This window comes from Phoxinus phoxinus (assembly GCF_949152265.1).
Source record: "Phoxinus phoxinus genome assembly, chromosome: 20".
Classification (NCBI taxonomy): domain Eukaryota; kingdom Metazoa; phylum Chordata; class Actinopteri; order Cypriniformes; family Leuciscidae; genus Phoxinus; species Phoxinus phoxinus.
In genome coordinates, this window is record NC_136895.1 from 4866655 (window position 1) to 4889788 (window position 23134).

Consider the following 23134-nt stretch of genomic DNA (forward strand, 5'->3'; position numbering starts at 1 on the left):
TCTGAACTAAAGTTGGGTAATGGCACTGATCCTGATGGCCTGGAGATTAAGTTTATTAAGCTTGCGTCTCATGTATTGGCATTTCCCTTATCAGATTTATTCAATTTATCTTTATCCACCTCTGTGGTTCCACTAATGTGGAAATCTGCCAGAGTTACACCAATACATAAGGGTGGCGACGCACTTGATCTCAACAACTATAGACCTATCTCTATCATCAGTAGTACAGCAAAAGTGTTTGAAAAACTAATATTTAAACAATTATTTAAATATATTAATTAATTTTCTATCACCAGATCAATCTGGTTTCAGACCAAACTTTTCTACAACTACTGCTCTTCTAAAATTGACCAACGATGTTTCATCTTCTCTAGACAATAACATGTCAACTGGTGCAATATTTATAGATCTCACTAAGGCTTTTGATATGGTCGATCACTATTTGCTTCTCGACAAATTATATGCAATAGGCCTTTCTAGACACACTCTTCTCTGGTTTAATTCTTATCTCCATTGTAGACGTCAGCGTGTCTATGTTAATGTTTGTGTATCGCAGTCCTTAATAATGGAGAAAGGTGTTCCTCAAGGCTCTGCATTAGGGCCTCTTTTATTTTCTTTGTTTATTAATGACCTTCCTCTAACTTGCTCAGACTGTTGTATTCATCTATATGCAGATGACACAGTGATTTATACATCCAATAAGTCTGTCTCTAAGATTCAATCCTCACTGCAATCGGACTTTAATGCTATTCAACTTTGGTTCCAATCTAACCATCTCCTATTATTGAATAATAATAAAAAAGTCATATAGTTTACGGTTCCCCACCAGATCAGCTACACGGAACCAAGTTAACAATCTGTCACTCAAATTTTTAGACGATACTCAACTATTACAAGTTGATGAACTTTTGATATTTGATATTTTGAAATATCATGATATTTGGGCCTATGGCTTGACTCACAACTTACCTTTAGATGTCATATCAATTCTGTTGTAAAAAAGATTAATTGTAACTTGCGAATATTGTTTCGCTCTATTAAGTGTTTTACTCAAAGGATTAGGTTACGAATTGTGTCACAGTTAATATTTCCCATACAAGACTATGCGGATGTTGTCCATCAAAACACCTCAGAAGTAAACTTGAAAGTATTAAATGTCACTTTTAATAATATATGTAGATTTGTGCTAAGATGTCCATTTACCACTCACCACTGTGTAATCACAAAAAAAAACTTTTTTAGTTTAGACTTTGTAAAAGGTCCCTTTTAAATGTTCATTGTTACATTTAGTTAAAAAATAATAATTCCATCACACGAAATCAAACAAGCTTTGTTAAAAGTGAAGTTTTATTGCGACAGCAGAGTAACGTATGCGACAGAAGTTTGTGTTCACTTTTTCCCCCCCAGAGTCAAAAAAACATCTGGACTTTTATAGAAACCGATATGTAACGTGTGTGTAGCAATTACAAGATAAAACACTGGACTCTTACTAAGCAATAAAACACTATAAATGTATATATATATAAAATTAAAATTAAAACATTCAAGGCATTTCCAAGTCGTAACATACAGCATACTAAAATCAAGACATCCTTCATTCTACAGGCACTTGAACTTTGATCTCGATGACAGTCATTTTATAAACATGGTTTTCTCAACAATTGTTTCTATGAGTACTTCTGAATTATATAAAAAAAAAAGGCTTAACTCATAAACATCATAAAAAAAGTCGTATAAACAGTACCTTTCTGTACATTGAACAAACAGGACCTTTTAAATAAATCAAGAGGCTCCCGAGACAATCCTTCTAAAATATAAAATTGGTCAGTGCATGGTTTGGTATTACAAACGCACCATTTACTACATTTCTTGGTTTTGAGCGGGCAAACTCACACTGAGAAGTCAGACAAACCCCGTTAAAAAGCAAATGTTGGAGGAACCTTCTAAAACATTTTATTAAACATATACAGTATATATATATATATAAAAGGAAGAGATGGTTGATAATAAAACAAGTCTTTTTTCTCGAGACAAGACACTTGAATCAGGGTGTGTGTGGCGGCGGGTTTCTCCATCGCGGCCGGCGGGTGATCCAGGGTGTGTGTGGCGGCCGGCGGGTGATCCAGGGTGTGTGTGGCGGCCGGCGGGTGATCCAGGGTGTGTGTGGCGGCCGGCGGGTGATCCAGGGTGTGTGTGGCGGCCGGCGGGTGATCCAGGGTGTGTGTGGCGGCCGGCGGGTGATCCACGCTCTCAGACTTTGCTCTCGGACGGCAGGTCGCCGAGCGCGCTGGTGATGTCGCTGAAGGACAGTCTGTCTTTGGGACTGGCGGCCCAACAGCGCACCATCAGCTTGAACACGCGAGATGGACACCCCTGAGGAGGAGACAACTTCAGCTTGCCTTCCTGCAGAGCTACACACACACACACACACACACACAGACAGTCAGGGACCAAACACAACCATAAGCCAATACGCAAGCCATCTCACTATCCCACACCTTCTAGCACTTTATCATCAGATAGATCAGCGTACGGCAGCTCCCCAAAGCTGAACACCTCCCACATGAGCACCGCGAACGACCACACGTCCGTCTTGGTGGAGAAATCGTCATCAAACACGGCTTCGGACGGCAGCCAGCGCAGGGGGATCCAGGACTGCCGGTAATGGTAGTACTCGCTGTGTGGAGACAGACACAACAGAAACAATGATGACTGTCACCACAAGGGGGAGCAGTGTGTGTGTGTGTGTGTGTGTGTGTGTGTGTGTGTGTGTGTGTGTGTGTGTGTGTGTGTGTAACAATCATTAGGCAGGGTTTGAAATTAACACACCAAATGTGGGTAAATACCAACTGTGGCGGGTACAAATCACGAGCCAATTAGCCGTGTTATTATGTTTAGCACTTTGCTGGGGAAGCTCGTGTAAGCCAGATTTAGCGCAAACGCTCAACCCGTGAGTCGTCATGATATATTAAATAGAGCGTGTTGCGCAGGATCTGCTCATATCTGGCTTACTTGAACACACACAAACGTCACGACGCAACAAATAACGGCGCGCTTGATCATTTGTAGGGCAGCATAACGTTTAATGGCAACTAATCGTTTGCAGAACAAAAGTTTTTGTTTACATCATATGTGTGTGTACTGTGTATAATAATTATGCATATATAAATATATATAAACATGCATGTATAATTTTAAGAAAAATATATATTTATATGTTAAGTATTTATAATTATATATAATATAAATTATATTTAAATATAAAAATGTATATAAACATGTAAATATTTTTTTAATATATACATGCATGCGTGTGTATTTATAAATGCATAATTATTTTACACAGTACACACACAATGCATGTATATATTAAAAAAATATTTACATGTTTATATACATTTTTATATTTAAATATAATTTATATTATATATAATTATAAATACTTAATAAATAAATATATTGTTTTCTTAAAATTATACACGCATGTTTATATATATTTATATATACATAAATATTATACACCGTACACACACATATGATGTAAACAAAAACTTTTATTCTGCAAACGATTAGTTGCGATTAATAACATTGAAGCAATAGCGAAGATTAAAAAGCATTTGGTTGACAGAAAAGACATTATTTACCAACATCCTACATGTTTTTGAAGTTCTTTGAACTGTATTGATCTGTCCTTCTACAACACATTGTTGGTGATGAGGATGAAAGAGGAGATGCTGGATGACAGGATTTTGTTTTGAATAAGAAATTAATGTATGCAATCAAAATTTTATTAATATATATATATATGTGACATTTAATCTGTTTTTTTTTTTTTTTTTTTTTTGGCTAGTAGAAGTTCTGAATGGCCGGTAACTTAAATTAAGTAGCCAAATTGGCCGGTGAGTGAAAATGTTAATTTCAAACCGGGATTACAGGACAATCCTTCATTCCTCATTTGATAAAACAGGAAGTGGTAGGCGTGGCTCTGTACCTGTTGTAGACGTCTTTGCTGAGGCCCAGAGCGGACACTTTGATCTGGCGTTTGGCAGAGATGAGGCAGTTGCGAGCGGCCAGGTCTCGGTGGACGAAGCGCTGGTTGGACAGGTGCTCCATCCCTCGAGCGACCTGCAGACACACCGACACCTGGTGGAGAGAGAGTGAGCTCGGTCCTGTGTGTGTGTGTGTGTGTGTGTGTTTGTGTGTGTGTGTGTGTGTTTATATGAAAGACGAGGGATAGTTATTAATTACCTTTTGTTTGGTGCTGAGCGGCTGGACTTTGACTTTCTCATCTTTGCTCTTGGACACTCTCAGGTACTGCTTCAGATCACCCTGAAAATCACACACACAGCTCAATTAACCAAACCAGGAGAGACACTGCTCAGGATATAATATGTCAATCACCACTTCAAAAATACAACTACAATAAAGCCATTTATCACAGACAGAGAGACAGACATGTAGATGTAGACAGACATGTAGACAGACAGACATGTAGACACAGACAGACAGAAAGACATGTAGACACAGACAGACATGTAGACACAGACAGACAGATAGAACGACAGACAGACAGATAGATATATAGATGATAGACAGAGACAGACAGACAGACATGTAGACACAGACAGACATGTAGACACAGACAGACAGAGACAGACAGACATGTAGACACAGACAGACAGACATGTAGACACAGACAGACAGAGACAGACAGACAGACAGACATGTAGACACAGACAGACAGACATGTAGACACAGACAGACATGTAGACACAGACAGACATGTAGACAGACAGACAGAGACAGACAGACAGACAGACAGACAGACATGTAGACAGACAGACAGAGACAGACAGACAGACAGACAGACAGACATGTAGACACAGACAGACAGACATGTAGACACAGATAGACAGACAGACAGACAGACATGTAGACACAGATAGACAGACAGACATGTAGACACAGATAGACAGACAGACATGTAGACACAGTCAGACATGTAGACACAGACAGACAGACAGACAGACAGACAGACAGACAGACAGACATGTAGACACAGACAGACATGTAGACACAGACAGACAGACAGACAGACAGACAGACATGTAGACACAGACAGACAGACAGACATGTAGACAGACACATGTAGACACAGACAGACAGACAGACAGACATGTAGACACAGACAGAAATGTAGACATGTAGACATACAGACATTTTATTATTAATTTATAAACAAATATTTGTATTGTAGTGTTATTAATGCTTTGGCAATGTAAAGATTTCTTTCCCCATGACAATAAAGCTATTTGAATATTGACAGACAGATAGAACGACAGACAGACAGATAGATAGATATATAGATGATAGACAGATAGAACGACAGACAGACAGGAAGGTTGGATGGACAGAGTGATGAAGTGTAAAGAAAGACAGAGGGACAGATATGTAGTGTTGAGCAGTTGTCACCATGTCGCTGTACTCCATGATCATGTAATGCGGCTCCACTTCTCTGCAGAGGCCCAGCAGTCGAGCGACGTTAGCGTGGCTCAGCTTAGCAAACATCTCACACTCGCGACGGAAATCCAACTGCATTTGCTCGTCGCGTGTTTGCAGACTCTTCACCAGCACAACCTTCTCCTCTTCATCCTCGCTGGCCTTAGCTTTAGCCAGCAGCACCTCACCAAACTCTCCTTTACCTACATGATGACAAACAGTGTAGATTGATTTGTTTTCTGCGATAAGGCATGTGACCACACCGCTGCCGTAGGGTAAATGCAGATGTGCCTCGTTTTGGCTGAACACTTGTGATGTTGGTAACACTTTACAATAAGGTTCATTAGTTAAAGTATTAACTAACAATGAGCAATACATTTGTTACAGTATTTATTAATCTTTGTTAAATGTTAATTAATAAAAAATACAGCGGTTCATTGTTTATTCATGTTACTTCACAGTGCATTAAAGGTACAATATGTAATTTTTTCGCCGCTAAGTGTCGCTAACCTATTACAATAACAAAGGCGTAGGTTGATAACGCATAAGCGGAATTATGGAACTTGTCGTCAAGCCGATAGATCTAATGTTTATGGATGAGTGAATACATTGATGTTTTTAACATGACTGTGGTATGAAGCCGGAGAGACAGATATCAGTGCCACACACGAGTCCCGCGGATATAAAGGAATAAGGACATTTCATTCTACCGAACTACACGCAAGTGCTGAATTAGGCTACTACTCACACAGGTCAGTTTATTAGGCGAATGAAGCTTGTGAGGTAACGCAGCGCTGTCTGACTCGCTCTACACGATCACACTAAACTGCATCTGAGTGTGTTAAACTTATAATGTTATTCTGTGTGTTAGTTTGTCTGTATGAGAGTAGCAGTAATCTAGATCAACATTAGAATAACATACTGATCATATTCTAGCATTTCATCATGTTGAGCTTAGAGATGCACCGATTGATCGGCTGGTGACCGGATATAGGCCGATTTTCACGTGATCGGCCATGACTGGCGACCGGCCAGTCAGTCTGACATATGGCGATTTTATGCGGGTCAAATGCACTCGGGCACCGCATGATTAACATCGCAACATCAGCATCACACGTGCACACGGAACGCACATGTAGGAAACCTCGTGAATTACGGCCGTTTCACACCGCAAACACGAGCAACGCGTGAGCAGCGCATATTTTTTCTGGCGTGCATGTTCATCAAAGAGTGTGTTCACACCGGCGCGTGAGCGTCAAGCAGGAGCGTCGCGTGAGCAGCAAAGCGTGGGTTTTGGCGCCGAGTCTATTTTTGCTGCGCTGCTCACGCTCAATTAAAGTGAAAGCACACTTTTGATAGACAAAACAAATATGATTTCACACAAAAAGTGCCCAAAATGCACAGAATTTGCATGTCGTGTTTTAACAGTAGTAGTGTGTCAGAAAAGAAAATATTTATAGAAAATTGACCCATTTAAACTTGTTTTTATTATTCAGTTTGGGTAAAAGTATATGGTGTTTTATATAGACAATACATATTTGTGCTAAAATCGGTATCAGCAGGTCAAACTCAATGAAAAATCGGAAATCAGAATCGGCCTAGAAAATTGTAATCGGTGCATCTCTAGTTGAGCTATATTACATTGATTCGTTTTATGTACATTTGCTCACCTGTCTAATAAAGTACATGTAAGAGCGTCTCTGTCGAGTCGAAGTTTGTTGCGTACGCTAGCTCTCGGCGTCTCGAAAACACCACGCTGATATTGATCCTCGTTTTAGTTCTCTTTTGTCCCATAGTCTGCTTGCCAGGGTTCATCATGTTTGAACAAAACAACAACAGCGTGCAGCTAGACGTTAAGCACTACGCAGTTGTCCATGTCTGTCGCCATGGTTACTATGGCAGTACGAGCGGAAACCAGGGATAACGCGGATATTACGTCAGTGACAGGCGACAAGTGAACAGGGAGTCCGGGACGGCCCATTATTTACAATTGGAATTTCTCTGAAATTAAAAATCTTTGTGAACTAATGGGATATTGCAAGTACACAACTGCAGGAAATAAATCACACTGTGCAAGTGATATTTGGATATTTTATTACAAAATTCTTACATATTGTACCTTTAACTAATGTTAACAAATACAACCTTTGATTTTAATCACATATTAGTAAATGTAGAACTGATTAATATGATTAATAAATGCTGTAGCAGTATTGTTCATTCTTAGGTCATGTTAACTAATGTTAACTTATGAACCTTATTGTAAAGTGTTATAGTGATGTTAAACCGCACTAGTCAATAGGTCTTTGGTTTTGGGGTAGTTTCTGTACCCAGGGTTGTGATGGTGTGCAGGTTGTTTCGGGGGAACTGAAGCTTGTCGTGACTGCTGTGGCGTTTGTTGTTTCCGGTGGAAGCCATGTTGGTCAGCGCCACCTCCTCCTGGATCTCTGCTGTGGTGTGGCCATTCTGTTGTACGTCCCCTATGGGTTGATCAGAGAACTGTGTCAGAGAACCGATTCTACTGTATTCACATAATTGCATGCTAACAAAAGTTACCACCACACACCATTGAGACATTCCACCTCTTGCTCGTCTCCGTCCTGCCCCTTCTGGAGTCTCTTGGCGTTGCGTCTCTGCTTGCAGTAAAACATGAGACCCAGCACAATGATGATGTAAGCGACTGCCGCCCCCACCGACAGACCAATAGTCTGGATCATTTTGTAAGGGGTCTTTTCATCATCTGCTAAAGAGTGCTGCACTGGTTTTTCTGTAGATAACCACAAACACACACACAAAACATACATTAAACACCAGGTTTTTAGATAGAGAAGCGGTTTCACTCCTGAATCTCTTTTGATCCCAACTTAAATAGTCTCCTTATAGGAATCAAGTGACACACTGGCATGAACATTCAATTACGATCTTACAGTCCTGAACGCTCACCAAAACACAGAAAATTTCAAGTGCCTCTCCTTTCTTTGAAGTCAAGCGTTTCTTCGTTCAATCATACATTAAACACCATGTTTTTAGATAGAGAAGCGGTTTCACTCCTGAATCTCTTTTGATCCCAACTTAAATAGTCTCCTTATAGGAATCAAGTGACACACTGGCATGAAAATTCAATTATGATCTTACAGTCCTGAACTCTCACCAAAACACAGAAAATGTCAAGTGCCTCTCCTTTCTTTGAAGTCACCGCCACCACTAGACTTAAAGAGTTTGTAATTCAACTTAATCTGAAAATTGAGTTGGTATGTCCGAGGCAGGCCACAATTAGTTTAGGGTGATCTTTCAAAGTGCTTGTCCATTTAAAACTGTATTACAGTATTTATAAGGTTTCAAAGAACCAAATAGTACCGAACTTGGTTAAATACACGGCTGCAAGGAGCAGTTAAGCCCCAAAAAACAGCAAGACAACAGTTGTAATTGGTTCAAAGGATTAGAGTAGTTATAGCCATTTTTTAGCACGTTTGACCAGCAGGACATGATCCCATGGAGCGCCAGTGATTTTATCCAATTGTTTTTGAAATATTGCAGAAAATAAGCTCTGTGACCGACAAAAGTTTGATTCTTACACAATTTGTTTATCATGGTAGTCTTCACAAATCAACAACTTTTATTAATTTATAAATACAAAATCTCCAAAAGTGCGTGCAACAGTTAGACTAGAAATGAATTACACCACATCACATGACTTCAACATCACGACCATTAAGCTTCTGACAACTCTTTCAGTCTTTACTTTTTAAGATTTTCCCTTCGAGTTAGAATAGTTTGCAGGAGTTGGTGAAATCCCAGTCAATTCAATAGGGAATTTATTTGCACAGATTTTGAAACTAGTTCAAGTTGGTCACACAGATTTTGCAGTGTTGACCAGCAAAAAGATGTTTGATTTGAAAGTGACTTGTGTGAGCTGTGCTTCATACAATGCTAAACTATTGACAACAGAAAATTTGCTAATGACTGCATCTTCATTTTCTGTTTGGTGTCTTCACAGTAACATTTTTGACAAAATTCAAAATGGTAAACCGGCAATATGGACCGACCTTGAAAGTTTGCCCTGTTTTGGAATAGCTCAGGTAACTTAAAGACAGTTTTTTAATAACTTAACTAGGATAGCCTCAACATAATCTGACCAAAATTGAGGGAATAGCCAAAGAATGCCATAGAAGTTTGAAAACCAAGTTCCGAAAACCAACCTTGTTTTCGACCAAGTTCAAAGTTCAGAGTTTGCAATTTGCATTTTACACATTCTAAAGAGAAACTGAATTAAATAATAATAATACAACGCATTTAATCCAAAATATTATTAAATATGCCTACCAAAATATAACCAGAAGTAATTAAAAATAAGTGCTTGGTGACATTGGAATAATTTGGCTGAGCAAATCATTGAAATCAAATGACTTTAAATGTGCATGCAACTTAAAACAGTTGGTGGTGGCAGAGGGTTTGAAATAAACCTTAAATTTGGCATGACAGGTGTTGATACCATGAGCCAAATTGTAAAACCATTCCAGATTTAGGAGCACCAATGGACAGGGCTGTAGTCCTCGAGTCCGGTCTTGGACTCGAGACCGTTTTTCTATGGTCTCAGACTTGTCTCGGACTCGCTGGTATTCGGACTCGGAGTTGTCTCGGCCACTGGTCTTGCCAAATATGGCTTTTGGTCTTGACCGAGTCCAGGTTTCTTTATCATGTTCCCAGTAACGTATTATTGTAGTATGCACCCGCAGACTTCCGCAGAAACCTCCGCAGATTGTAGTGCCCATCAAATGAGTGCCGCAGGTTCATGTACTACACATACTCAAGTACACGTTCATCTTCAGCATTTCATCGTCAGATACACTCAGAAACCCATCAAAATAAAAGTTCGGTTTAACGTGAAGAAATTATCATAGATATTTTTTACTGGAGTGAAGCTATATTGTCATTTAGTTGCTCAAATGCTCAGTACTAGTACCTAGCAGTGGTAATAGTAGTGGGTTGGTGTTTGTATATCAGATCTAACACTGCTATTATGGGCTATCACCATATGTCATCATTCTGTTTTCTTTAGATTAGATGATATCAAGGGGAACGTCTATACTTAAAAATCCTGGGTGTTGTGACACTGTTTTTGCTTTTAGATCAACAAATAATGACCCAAAATGATTGTCTTGATGTCATGTATAAGACTTTTTTTTTTTTTCCTGTCCTGGACTCGGAGTCTAACCTTTTTGGACTCGGTCTTGTCTTGGACTCTAACCTCTTTGGACTTGGTCTTGACTTGGACTCGACTAGTCCTGGTCTTGGACTCGACAAAGGTGGTCTTGACTACAGCCCTACCAATGGACACCCACTCAGAAAATAACAAAACCAACAGATTTGATGGCTCCTAACTAATAACTGAAGAACGTGGAGGGTGTCGGACTCACCCACAACATAGAGCTCTGCTGAAGTGTGTGCAATGTTACAGCTGTTCCCTGCAATGCAAGTGTATCTCCCAGTGTCCTCCGTGCTGACGTCATGAATGACCAGGGAGCCGTTGGGCATCTTCTGGAATCTGAATTAGAAATAATCAAGAAGAATCAGCACTGAAATGTTCCCGCTTCAGTTTGAACTCAAGAAAGCCGAAATTCTGATAATGTTTGTGATTTACCTGCTCTTGTCTGCCTCCAGAAACTTGTCTTTTTTCTTCCACTGGATAAAGGGATGAGGGTCTCCAGTGGCCTGACAGTGAAGTACTGCAGTGTGTCCCTGATATACTGAGGTATTCTCTGGCTTGAGCTTAAACACCACATATACTAATGAATGGGAAAGGAGTTAGAGTAAAAGGAAACAAAAAAAGAGACAAAAACAAGGGATATTTTCAATGAAAACAAATGCATGAATTATTGATCAACCACAGCTAGCTCTGGCGTTGGAGTGAAGTGGCGTTTCGGCTGTACCTGCGACGGTGAGCTGGACGACTGCTCGGATCTCTCCCTGCTGATCGTTGGAGGCCAGGCAGGTGTAGTTGCCCGCGTCGGCCCGGGTGACTTTGGTGAAGTGCAGTGTGCCCCTCTGCTGCTCCACCGACACTGGGATATCACTGCCATCTGCACACACACACTCACTACATCAAAATCTATTTTTCCAGCAACAGTTGCTTTCAGTTTCAAGGGCACACAATTAATTTAATTTAATTTAATTTATTTTTGCTTTAGGAATTCCTGTTGTTTTCATTTTGTTTTCTGCTTTATTATGATTAATGAAGCGCTTTTTAGTTAACTTTCTGACAACTAATGTCATGTTATGATCGGTAAGCCCTGTGATCAGGTTATAAGTTTTTAGTTATTCTTTCTGGTCTATTTACAAAAATCAAATCAATGTTTCGCGGTGTCTGGTAATTCTAGTAGGTTTATAATTTGCTTATATTTGAATTTATCCATCAAAGAGTTCAGCTTTGTTCTGCTGTTGTTTTTCTTCTGCCAATTTATTTTGAAATCACCCATAATTATACATTCAGTACAATTGTCAATATTCAATAGAAGAGTCTTAAAATCATCATCGAAATTTGCTCCATGTGAAGATGGATTGTAAATGACGATTAATTTAAATTTCATTGTAGGAGAAAAAAATTACATTTAACCCCAAACATTCAAGTTTCACATCAATGTTAACTTCCTCACACTTAAATGTTTCTTTAATATATAATAGCACACCCCCACATCCCCTTTGGTTTTGATTAAAAAGGTAATTAAAGATTTACACAATATTCATTGCAGCTCATGACAATTACAGAAAGTTGACAGAATCCAGCGTAGGGACCTTGCTGCTAAATCAGTTTCACTTCAGATGAAAATAATCACTAGATCTGCCAAAGTTTGCTAAAAAAAAAAAGTGACACTTTTTTGAAAGGTTAAAAGGGAAGAATTTTAAAGGATATTAGGAGTTTAAAGGCACATAAACTAGATATCTCATTTAGGACTGTCACTGACGATTATTTTGGTAATCGAGTAATCAGTCGATTATTTTGACGATTAATTGAGTAATTGGATATTTTGTGGTAAAAATAGGCCCATGCAAAGACCTAAGCATTTAAAATGACTTAAAAATGCATATATAATAACAATCAGGCAATAATATTTGGTTCAAATAAAGTATCAAAAGCAACTAATAATATGGTTTTATAGAACAACACTGTTAAAAAACATACAGCAATATAAACAATCATCTTATGTACAATATGTATTATAACAAATGCCTGCAGATGGCGACAACGGCCTGGTGTTGTTACACTTTACAGCAGACCAAATCCTTGTTTAATATTGGCCAAACAACATTTAATTCAAATGTTTACTTAATCTTTGATATTTGGCTACTTTACGATAGAGATGCTACAGCCACTGTATTATCTTGAAGAGGAATATGTGGACATCAAAACATGCAAACTCAGAGCGAAGGCTTAAACTTTTATTTTGAAATCGCAATGAACAAAAATGTGCATATTTAGAAAACGGCCTAATAATGCAGTTCATGGATTCTTGTCTGTGAAACGCGCCACTTCTGGTATTTTGCGTAACTTGCTATCGAGAATTTTTTTAAATCGAGTACTTGAATTTAATCGAGGAATCGTGACAGCCCTAGTTTAACCTTTTGTAACACGTACAGCGGCATCAAAATATTCCTGGACAAGTAACGCAAAATGTCTGAATATGACTTCATTAGGTAACGAAATATGAAACCAATTGACGTGTTGCGCAAGTTTTTCTCAGTACTAACTTGGATGCATCACTTTCCCTCAAGATCACACAGTTGTCTTAGCAGTGTAACCACAAGTGCAGTTCATCACATTAACTATGAACATGTTTCACCAATCGTTGAGAACCACAAAGTGTAAGAATTGTTTAAATAATTTTAGTTTTGTGAACTGTTCACCTTGAAAAATTATGACTTAGGTGTGCAAATATGTATTGGAGTTAGGGGTGTGCGATATTACGATTTTTGATCGTGGACGATTAAAATGTCTCCACGATCTGCTTTTGAAGAAATATCGTAGGATCGTCCATTTTATCAGTTTGCATTTCTGGCGCCTCAGTCTCAACATACTGTACAGCGCGACGTATATCCACATGAAATGCAGAGGAACGGGACACTGTAGTTCATAAAAATTTATTATTTGCATGTGCTTTAAAGCCTTGCCGGTTAAACATGTCATTCGCTGCTGATGCGCTGTTCTAACGGGCGCTTTTCTGAGCGCAAACACCCGACGCGCACATGCACTAAAAGCCTGTATAACAGCGTCTGTTTACTGGACTAAGTTATCTTTCGAGTCTTATTGTGTCAAATACACACAAGGTTTACATAAACAAAGTTGGTTATGTCTAAAGTGAAAGAACAATAGAAAAAATGAAGAAAAAATCTGCTTGTCAAATGCGTGTAGACTCGTTGCGCGCAGATCTTAAAGAGACAGTAGCCCTAATATTAAACATGCAGCCGCTTGTCCTTAAAGGGACAGTTACCCAAAAATAAAAATTCTGTCATTATTTACTCACTCTCTAATGTTGTTCCAAACCTGTATTAATTTATTTGGTAACACTTTACAATAAGGTTCATTTATTAAACATTATTTAATGTATTAACTAACATGAACAATACATTTGTTACAGTATTTATTAATCTTTGTTAATGTTAGTTAATATGAATAAAGCTGTTCATTGTTTGTTCATGTTAGTTCACAGTGCATTAACTCATGTTAACAAGATTTTAATAAAGTATTAGTAAATGTCGAAATTAACATTAACAAAGATGAATAAATGCTGTATAAGTGCAGTTCATTATTAGTTAACGTTAACTAATGTAGTTAACTAATGTTAACTAATGAACCTTATTGTAAAGTGTTACCATTTATTTCTTGTGCTGAACACAAAAGAAGATATTTTGAGGAGTGTGGCTAACCGGGCGGTTGCTGGTCCCCATTGATTACCATAGTAGGAAAAAACTATTATGGAAGTCATCAACTGATTGTTTACCCACATTCCTCCAAATAACTTTTATTTTCAACAGAAGAGGGAGACTTATTCGGGTTTAAAGCGGCTTGAGAGAATTTAAATATTTGGGAGAACTATCCCTGTTAATAAAACAACAAAATACAAAGAGCATCTCACTCACTCTTGACTGAGAACTTTAATAGTAGCTTTAATAAGAATCAATGTAAAATTTATACAGTGAAGTCGATGTTGTGTTTTATTTTCATATTTGTTCATTTAATTACTTTCTTCAATGCTGTTAAATACACCTGTAGCTGAAAACATAAAGCACTGTTTATTTCATTTGTATATTAAGTTGTGTATGTGTATCTGTGTTTTTTAATTTTTAATAACAAAGACAAATATTTTTTATCTTCGCCACTTTGGCCTAAATGTCTGCCATTCTTTTTTATTTTATATTTTGTTACCTAAGGCTTTGTTTTTAGAATAGGAACATTAGTTTGGCTGTGATGCTCGGTCACTTGCAAAATAGTAAAACCAACATGAAAAGGAATCGTGATAAAATCGTGAATCGTGATTTTCCTGAAAAAAATCGTGATATGATATTTTTGCCATATCGCCCACCCCTAATTGGAGTCACTGTATATAAAGATTAGGATATTAAGTATTAGGTTTATTCAATATCCCATACATTTATTTTGGCAGCTGTTGGGGTAATAATTCACAAAGTAGTAAAGTTGCATCTTTATTTCTCTGCACACCTGTTCTGATCCAGCGGATGGTGGGGATCTCGCGGCCCTTGGCAGAACACTGCAGATTTCCTTCCTTACTGAACTCCAGGCACTGGTAGGCCTGCGGCGTCGGCGTGAACTTCAGACGCTCTGAAACAGATACCGTAACAGCGAGCACTTGGTGAGAAGTGCTCTGGGCCGCACAGCCTCGAAAGGCTTTTATATATAGGCATTATATCAGACATTCAGACAAAAAAAACTACCAAACAACAATCGGCACGTAACAAAATGTTCCTCACCGAGTACATAGACCCGTGCCTGGGCATTAAGTTTCCCCGCCTCCGTTTTGGTCTCACAGCTGTACATATGGCCGTCATACACCTCCACATTATTTATGCGCAAAGTTCCATTGGAGAAGAGCTTGAAGCGAATGTCCTTTACAAAACACAAAGAGTGTTAAGCACATTTAAATAAAAAGACTCCATGATAACAACATTACGGTCATGACAACTCTTGGAGCGATTGGCATGTGTAAGACATGAGGCTGCACATGTAACATACATGAAATAACCCCCCGTAACAGATCTATACAGGTGGAGCTGGGGAAGGGTTTCTGAGAGCGCGCTGCACACTGCTAACAGCAACACTACCGGTATTTGTTTGAATGTTGAGCCACTGATACAACAGCAACCAATCAGCTGCGCTATGTAGATGAGCGCAGCTGATTGAATTACATAATTTTTGTCGACATAGTCTGACAGTGATCTGGTTAAATTATGAACATCTGAGTAAATAGGAGTTCAAAAAGGTAGGTTTTTCAGAAAATTACGTCATAGGGTGCAATCAAATCGTCTTAAGCCAAGGAATGAGGTGCTAACGGTCTAATCGGATTCAATGATCTATGCTAAGCTATGCTAAAAGTGCTACGCCAGATCCGGAGATCGGCTGAATAGATCCGAAAACGGTAAAACTGTTGAACTCGAGGGGAGTTGGAAAATGAGCCCATTTCCAAAAAAAGTGGAGTGTGTCCTTTAATTGAAAGAAAACAAGTGCACAAAAAGATTGAATCCAATAACTGTTAATGACATGGCATACTGACAGATTCATAAGCATTTTTTTGTAGGCCAGTCATTTTTCACCAGGGCCATCACATGTGGAACAAGGTATGAAAAAAATATCCCCAAAAATACAAAAAATGATCAAGAATAGTTGTTATACACGTGTCAGTAATGCAATAACATTTCAGGAAAAAGAAAATCCTCTCCAGGTCAAAATGTCCGGAAAACAACATGAGGGTTAATATATTTGCTACTGTGCAGCAGAGGATCGCCTTTCCCCTGTAGAAACATCACCACATCTTCATTTTCAGAAATATCAAAAGGTTTCACTGGCCTCAGGACACAGCTAGAGATCACTTTACAAATATGATATCAGCATGACATCACTGTCCCCCTCACCTCTGCGCTGATTGGCTGCATGTTGCGGTACCACGTGACCTGGGGTTCAGGCGTGGCGCGCGCGTGGCAGTGCAGGTACCCGGCGCGCCCCTCCTCCAGATGACTGTTCTCAGGTTTCTCGATCCACTCCGGTGGGGCTGCACACGCAAAACAGAAATCAGAGTTTAAACATCGTCCCGTCACACTTTTACAGCGGAGATCTGGTAAAGGAATATTTCATTTCTGCATAAACTTGTATCCAATCATTCAACTCCATTAAAAAAAGGTCAATCTGGTTACTTCAGCTGACGAGTCTCCAAGGGAAGTTTTTCCACTAGTAATTTATTTCAAGTCCTGAAAGGTCCTATTGTGTCACACTAACAGACTTTCTTGTCTTCGTGTCGAAGATCACATTCATAAGATAGTATTGGCCATTATGAAGAAAAGTTGGTGGAATGTGAGATATTCAGTAGAGGACAGTTGGGCCCGAAACATATGCTACTGAAATACGCAAATTAAATGCATTGAGGAACACAAGCGTGCTGAAATGCTCTATTAGCACAGGTATCCCTTTCAGGTCAACTACTTTAATGGCACAGCAACAGTTTGAAGAGCTGACCAAATCAGTTAAGCAATCCATAATGGCACAGACATTTGAAGGCAACGGTCACCACTAACAGAAGAACTTGCAAAACTTTGGCCAAGCATTCACATCTGAGTGCGTTTCTGGCCTGAGACTTACTGGCCACAGTGACCGTCAACTCTTGTTTCTTCACTCCAGCCTTGTTTTCTGCAACACACGTGTAGGTCCCCGAGTCTTCGCCACGAGTGGGACTGAAAATCAGGTCCAGTCCATCCTGGGATACTCTGCCTGTGGGAGGAACTCGCTGTCCCGCATGTTCCCACCAAACCTCTGGCTCCGGCTGCCCATGGGGGCGTCGACAGGTCACTCGCTGCAGAGAGTCTCCGGTGAACACCCTGGACTGTTTCGGCATCATGTCCTCGATTTCTGAGGGGGGAGCGGTGACAAGAAACGGGTTAGATGGAGACGTTTGAGAGCAAAACATGGACTCTAAGCAGCCCCTTATTCAGTGAAAACAATGACATCTGAGCCGTGTAAGCCGCTCAGTCCTGTAAAAGCACTCAAGCAGGTGCTGGAAACAGAAAGGGATTAGATGAGCTTCATCACTGAAGTTAATCGCTCTGAAGATTTACTGCACCAGGATCCCAGAGTTCACCAGTATGTGAGGGCCACTAGAAGCACACCAGGCCTCTATACAGTACCAATGGGATCAAGGAAGGGATGCACCAATTCTGGGTCCAATTCAAGATCCACTCACCGACTCCATACCTTAAGGACTCCTGTAAAGTGCCCCATTGTGCCATTTTAACAGTTCCTAATTTAGTTTTTGAGTCTCTTTCTCAGCTACAACTACAGTGTTTGAGGGTCAAAGTAGACAAAACTTTATAAAAAATCTTTTTACATTGTTACGTAGGTTTGAAACCGGAAGTGAGACTGGAATTACTTGAATTAACTTTCAGCAGTTCAGAATCGATTCTGTCTATTTTATTTGATCTTAAAAACTTCACAGCTCTTTTACGTTCACAAGCAGCTAGTATTACACACTGCATGAAATGTATTCTTCGGGGGATAGGGGCACTTTCAAGACAAGTCAATATAAAAAAAGAAGATCAAATTAGTCACAAATGTCTGCAGGGGTTCGCTCTATAATCTCACTTCCTGTTTTTTCCTGCATGCTTCTTGATCTTGACATGACATTGATTAGGCGGTTAAACATTTTAAAATATTATGTAGAGAAGCTTTGAGGTTTGTTATTCTTTTTTCAATTTCATTCGTTTAATCGGTTTTAACCCTGACTTGTTTGAAAATCAAAATTAATTAAAAATTCAATAATAAAGTCATGGGTCAATCCCTCTGATATTTCTCGCTCCTACATACATTTGATTCTATGGGCCACAGAGGCCTGTACACTTAGCCTGGGAAAACCCTGACAAAGCTCCGGCAAATTTGAGATTTGCTCTGCAAGTCCATCTGGCCAAGAGCCCATTTCCAATTTTTCCAAATCGAGGCACCAATCACGAGCGTTGAGGCGGGTTTACATGATGACGATCGCTCTGATTGGTTTTAAGTCTATCCAATTGCGCCCAGAGGCATTTGAGCGACGTCTGTTGGTGACGCCCCTTTGGAAATGGGCTGTGAATGAACCTTCCCCAGACCCACTCTCAGATACAACTGAGAAGGGTCTGGTGTCACTGTACACTACATGTCTAACTGCACATGAACAGGTCTAAGCTTGTTACCTGCGATCTGCAGCGAGGCCTCGAGAGAGACAGGAGGGCCACGGGGTCCATGTGCCACACATTTATACAGGCCTGTGTTTCGATGCTTCACCTGAGTGATGAAGAGGGACCCATTGCTCAGAATAAAGACACTGTAGGAAAAATAGAGGAAATGCATCCATACATTATAGTTTATAATCATCATGGGCAGAACAAGTGGCTGACAAATGCTACAATGGGTGGCGTATCTCATGTCATCAAGTCAAGTCACCTTTATTTATATAGCGCTTTTTACAATACAGATTGTATCAAAGCAACTTCACAGTGATAACATTAAAAAAATACAACAAAGTTGTTTCTAGAAGAAAATTGCGTCATCATCCACCCGAAGTAAGGCAGATCAATAATATTGTTGAATATTAAATGTCTCAAACTACGCAAGCCAAAAGCCAAGGCAACAGTTCACATGTTTCTAAAGTTGCATTCATTTTAAGAGCATATAACTTTTTAAAGTACAACATTTCTAGTAATTACACGCAAACTGATTTAAAATGTAGTACCGGCTCTTGTTGGCCACCAGCTCATTCTCATGGTACCACTCAACGGTAGGCAGCGGTTCAGCCGTGAACTGACAGTGGAAAAGCGCTTCCTCATTCTTCATGACCACCAAATCCTCTGGCTTCACCACTGGTTGAGGAAAACTCTTATCTACAGAAGAGACCAATGCCATTCATTACATAATGGGAACGTAAAACTTAAACTATAGTGCCTGTGTACAGGTGAAACTCGACAAATTAGAATATGGTGCATTTATTTCAGTAATTCAACTTAAAAGGTGAGAAACAAATACATTATATAGACTCATTACATGCAAAGTGAGATATTTCAAGCCTTTATTTGTTATAATTTTGATGATTATGGCTTAGCAGCTTATGAAAACCCCAAATTCAAAATTAGAATATTGTGAAAAGGTTTTCAGCTGTGAGCCATAATCATCAAAATTATAACAAATAAAGGCTTGAAATAGCTCACCTTTTAAGTTGAATTACTGAAATTAATGAACTTTTGCACCATGTTCTAATTTTTCGAGGTTCACCTGTATAATATAAGTGCCTGTGGTTCAATTACACACGCAAAGCACATTGAGAGACACGCATACCTATGATGTTCAGTGTGAAGTTGTCATTGCTGCACACTTGGCCCGCTGCGTTCTTGGCACAGCAGTAGTAGAGTCCGTTGTCATCAGGACTGGCATTCGGCAGAGTAAGGGTTCTGTCTTTGTTGTTTATTTTGTAGCTCTTCTCTGTTAATTGTGTTCCATCTCTGTGCCAGCGATTGGTTGGCCTGTAGATTCAGTCGGGAGAAGGGTTATTTACAGCTGAAGAAAACTTCACAAGAAGTTAGCTAAGGGGTCGCCAACCCAGGCCCTGAAGAGCTCCCAACCTGCAGAGTTTAACTCAAGACTGGGCAACCTCAGGCCCTCAAGTTTCACTTTCCTGTAGAGCTCAGCATCAAAATCACCTGCTTGTAGCTTTCTAGTCATCCTAGAGATCTCGATTGGCTTGTTCAGGTGTGTTTGATTAGGATTGGAGATAAACTCTGCAGGAAAGTGGATCTCGAGGGCCAGAGTTGCCTAGCACTCATTTAGCCCCAGCCTTAAATCAAACACACGAGCACCTTAATTAACTGGCTCAGGATTACTTGAAAATAACAGGCAGGAGTGTTGCAGCAGAGTTAGAACTGAAGGAAGTGCGGTGGCCAAGAGAGCTCACGCGATGCAATTGAAGAAAACGCACGCAATTGCAAATAGAAAAGCACATGCAAATAGAAAAAGCACATGCAAATAGAAAAGCACATGCAAATAGAAAAAAAGCACATGCAAATAGAAAAAAGCACATGCAAATAGAAAAAAGCACATGCAAATAGAAAAAAGCACATGCAAATAGAAAAAAAAGCACATGCAAATAGAAAAAAAAGCACATGCAAATAGAAATAAAAGCACATGCAAATAGAAAAAAAAGCACATGCAAATAGAAATAAAAGCACATGCAAATAGAAAAAAGCACATGCAAATAGAAAAAAGCACATGCAAATAGAAAAAAGCACATGCAAATAGAAAAAAGCACATGCAAATAGAAAAAAAAGCACATGCAAATAGAAAAAAAAGCACATGCAAATAGAAATAAAAGCACATGCAAATAGAAAAAAAAGCACATGCAAATAGAAAAAGCACATGCAAATAGAAAAAAAAGCACATGCAAATAGAAAAAAAGCACATGCAAATAGAAAAGCACATGCAAATAGAAAAAACACAAGCAAATATGTGTTATACTCTTAAAACTTTGGACCCTGCATTACCTAACATTTCTTATGAAACTGTTCTTTATGCAAATTTAAACATAACATGAAAAAATGTGTACAGTGTAACTGATGTATAGATGAATATATTTCCCTCAAGTTTTTTTTTCTCTATCTTTTTTATTTATTTTAGTATTTCAGCTCATTGTTATTTTCTCATTTGTATTCTGATGACATTGAACATAGTTAATACAAGTTGTATGTCATAAAATGATACCGTTATCGTCTCCGTGTAAACTACAAAAACATGAATTAGTAAAAACGGTGATGTCATGCGCATGTGTATTTCATATTCTGTCTATAGGCGCTTCGTGTTTCTTTACAAAGTGACATCGCCACCTACTGGCCTGGCATGAATAACAGCAGTTTTAGTCGTTTTCACGCTCCAAGTAGTCAGAGATGCTACGAATGCTATGGATTTCAAACTTGTGGTACACTATCTCCAACAAGCAAGACGGCAACAATGACCAACAACCAATGAAACTGAGTGGAAGAACCACACGTGGCCACAAGCTCTTTCTCCATGTAGTTTGTTTGTATGTTGTCAAAAAATTTGTAACGTTTTGTAATATGACGTGTAATATGATGTACTAAGACGTTTTGTAATATGCTATCAAAGAATTTTGGGTCGTGACCTGAATGATGGTCAACATACTAAACGTCCATACTATGGTGGTAATAAAATTCTCTAGGGGGGCAATTTACCAGCGTGAGTACTCATCCCTTGGAAGTGCATCAAAGTGGATTTGCTATCGTAGAACAGAAAACAGCATCTTCTCGACATGTTAACAACACAAAACAAACTGTCTCAGCTACAACTAGTGTTTGATGGCTCAAAGTAGACCGGTTTTAAGTTATAAAATTGACTACAGGGGGACTATGTGCATTTTGTAGTATGTTACCAAAGAATTTTGGAAAATTACTTGATATTTGTGGTCGTGATCTGAATGTTTGGTCAACGCCCGTTTAGTATGTCTGTCAACATACTAACCGTGCACACTGTGGTGGTAATAAAATCCTCAAGGGGGCAATTTACCATCAAATGTCTCTGTCATTATACCGGACATGTTGTTATTCATGTAGCTAGATGCAAGTTATGCTCCCCTTAAATCAAGGGTGTCCAAACCTGCTCCTGCCAGATCCTGCCGAGTTTAGCTCCAACCTGCCTCAACATACCAGCCTGGATGTTTCTAGTGATCTTGAAGAACTTGATTAGCTGATCCAGGTGTGTTTAATTTAGGATTGGAGCTAAAATCCGCAGGACGGGCCTTCCAGAAGCAGCACTGGAAACCCGTGGCTTATGCCAGAACTATGCTTCCCTTGTCTGCGTTCTGCTCTGGCGCACAGATATGCAATTTCCATCATCAGCAGTCTGCTGCTGTCTGAGCACACGTCCGTTTGCACCCCGGACCACAACACAAGTGATTTTAACACTCAAATAGAAAGGTCCACTAAATGCACCAGAGTCCATCTGGAGTGTACTACTTTGAAAGTCTTGTGCTAGACGGAGCGGAGCGCAGAAAACAAAGTATATCCGGACCTTTACGATGAGAACATAATGAGTACCTGCTCTGCATTATGAGCTGCAGAACTCAATGCGAATATGAGCTTGCGTCGCTAAACGCAGTCGCATGTTTCTGATCTACGGCAAGGAATCAGACATGCAATAGCTCACCGTGGGTGTCCGTCTATGTTGCACCGTAGTATCACTTGTGAGGAGCTCTCAATCTCTGCCACTGATTCTGGACTCTTCAGACTCACCGCACCACTCTCCAACCCTGTAAGAAAGACATGTTAAAGACCAACAAGCTAGATGATCAGGAGATGGCGGAAACTCTTGTTGAAACCCTCTGCA

General features: G+C 39.4%; 1 protein-coding gene across 1 annotated transcript in view; it reads right to left on the minus strand.

Annotated features, from left to right (window-relative positions):
* Nucleotides 1–1329: 1329 nt before the first annotated feature.
* The window catches only part of ptk7a (protein tyrosine kinase 7a), a 51537-nt gene continuing 29732 nt past the window's right edge, over nt 1330–23134 (minus strand). The window contains exons 3-20 of the mRNA XM_079593960.1: nt 22955–23057; nt 20081–20265; nt 19482–19629; nt 18943–19073; nt 17363–17629; nt 16642–16778; nt 15484–15619; nt 15215–15334; nt 11430–11579; nt 11141–11285; nt 10917–11044; nt 8066–8266; nt 7830–7979; nt 5473–5702; nt 4249–4329; nt 3992–4143; nt 2499–2677; nt 1330–2411 (exon numbers count right to left, since the gene is read on the minus strand). Coding sequence (XP_079450086.1) covers nt 2251–2411; nt 2499–2677; nt 3992–4143; nt 4249–4329; nt 5473–5702; nt 7830–7979; nt 8066–8266; nt 10917–11044; nt 11141–11285; nt 11430–11579; nt 15215–15334; nt 15484–15619; nt 16642–16778; nt 17363–17629; nt 18943–19073; nt 19482–19629; nt 20081–20265; nt 22955–23057 — 2804 coding nt within the window. The 3' untranslated portion in view covers nt 1330–2250. The remainder of the gene's footprint in view (nt 2412–2498; nt 2678–3991; nt 4144–4248; nt 4330–5472; nt 5703–7829; nt 7980–8065; nt 8267–10916; nt 11045–11140; nt 11286–11429; nt 11580–15214; nt 15335–15483; nt 15620–16641; nt 16779–17362; nt 17630–18942; nt 19074–19481; nt 19630–20080; nt 20266–22954; nt 23058–23134) is intronic.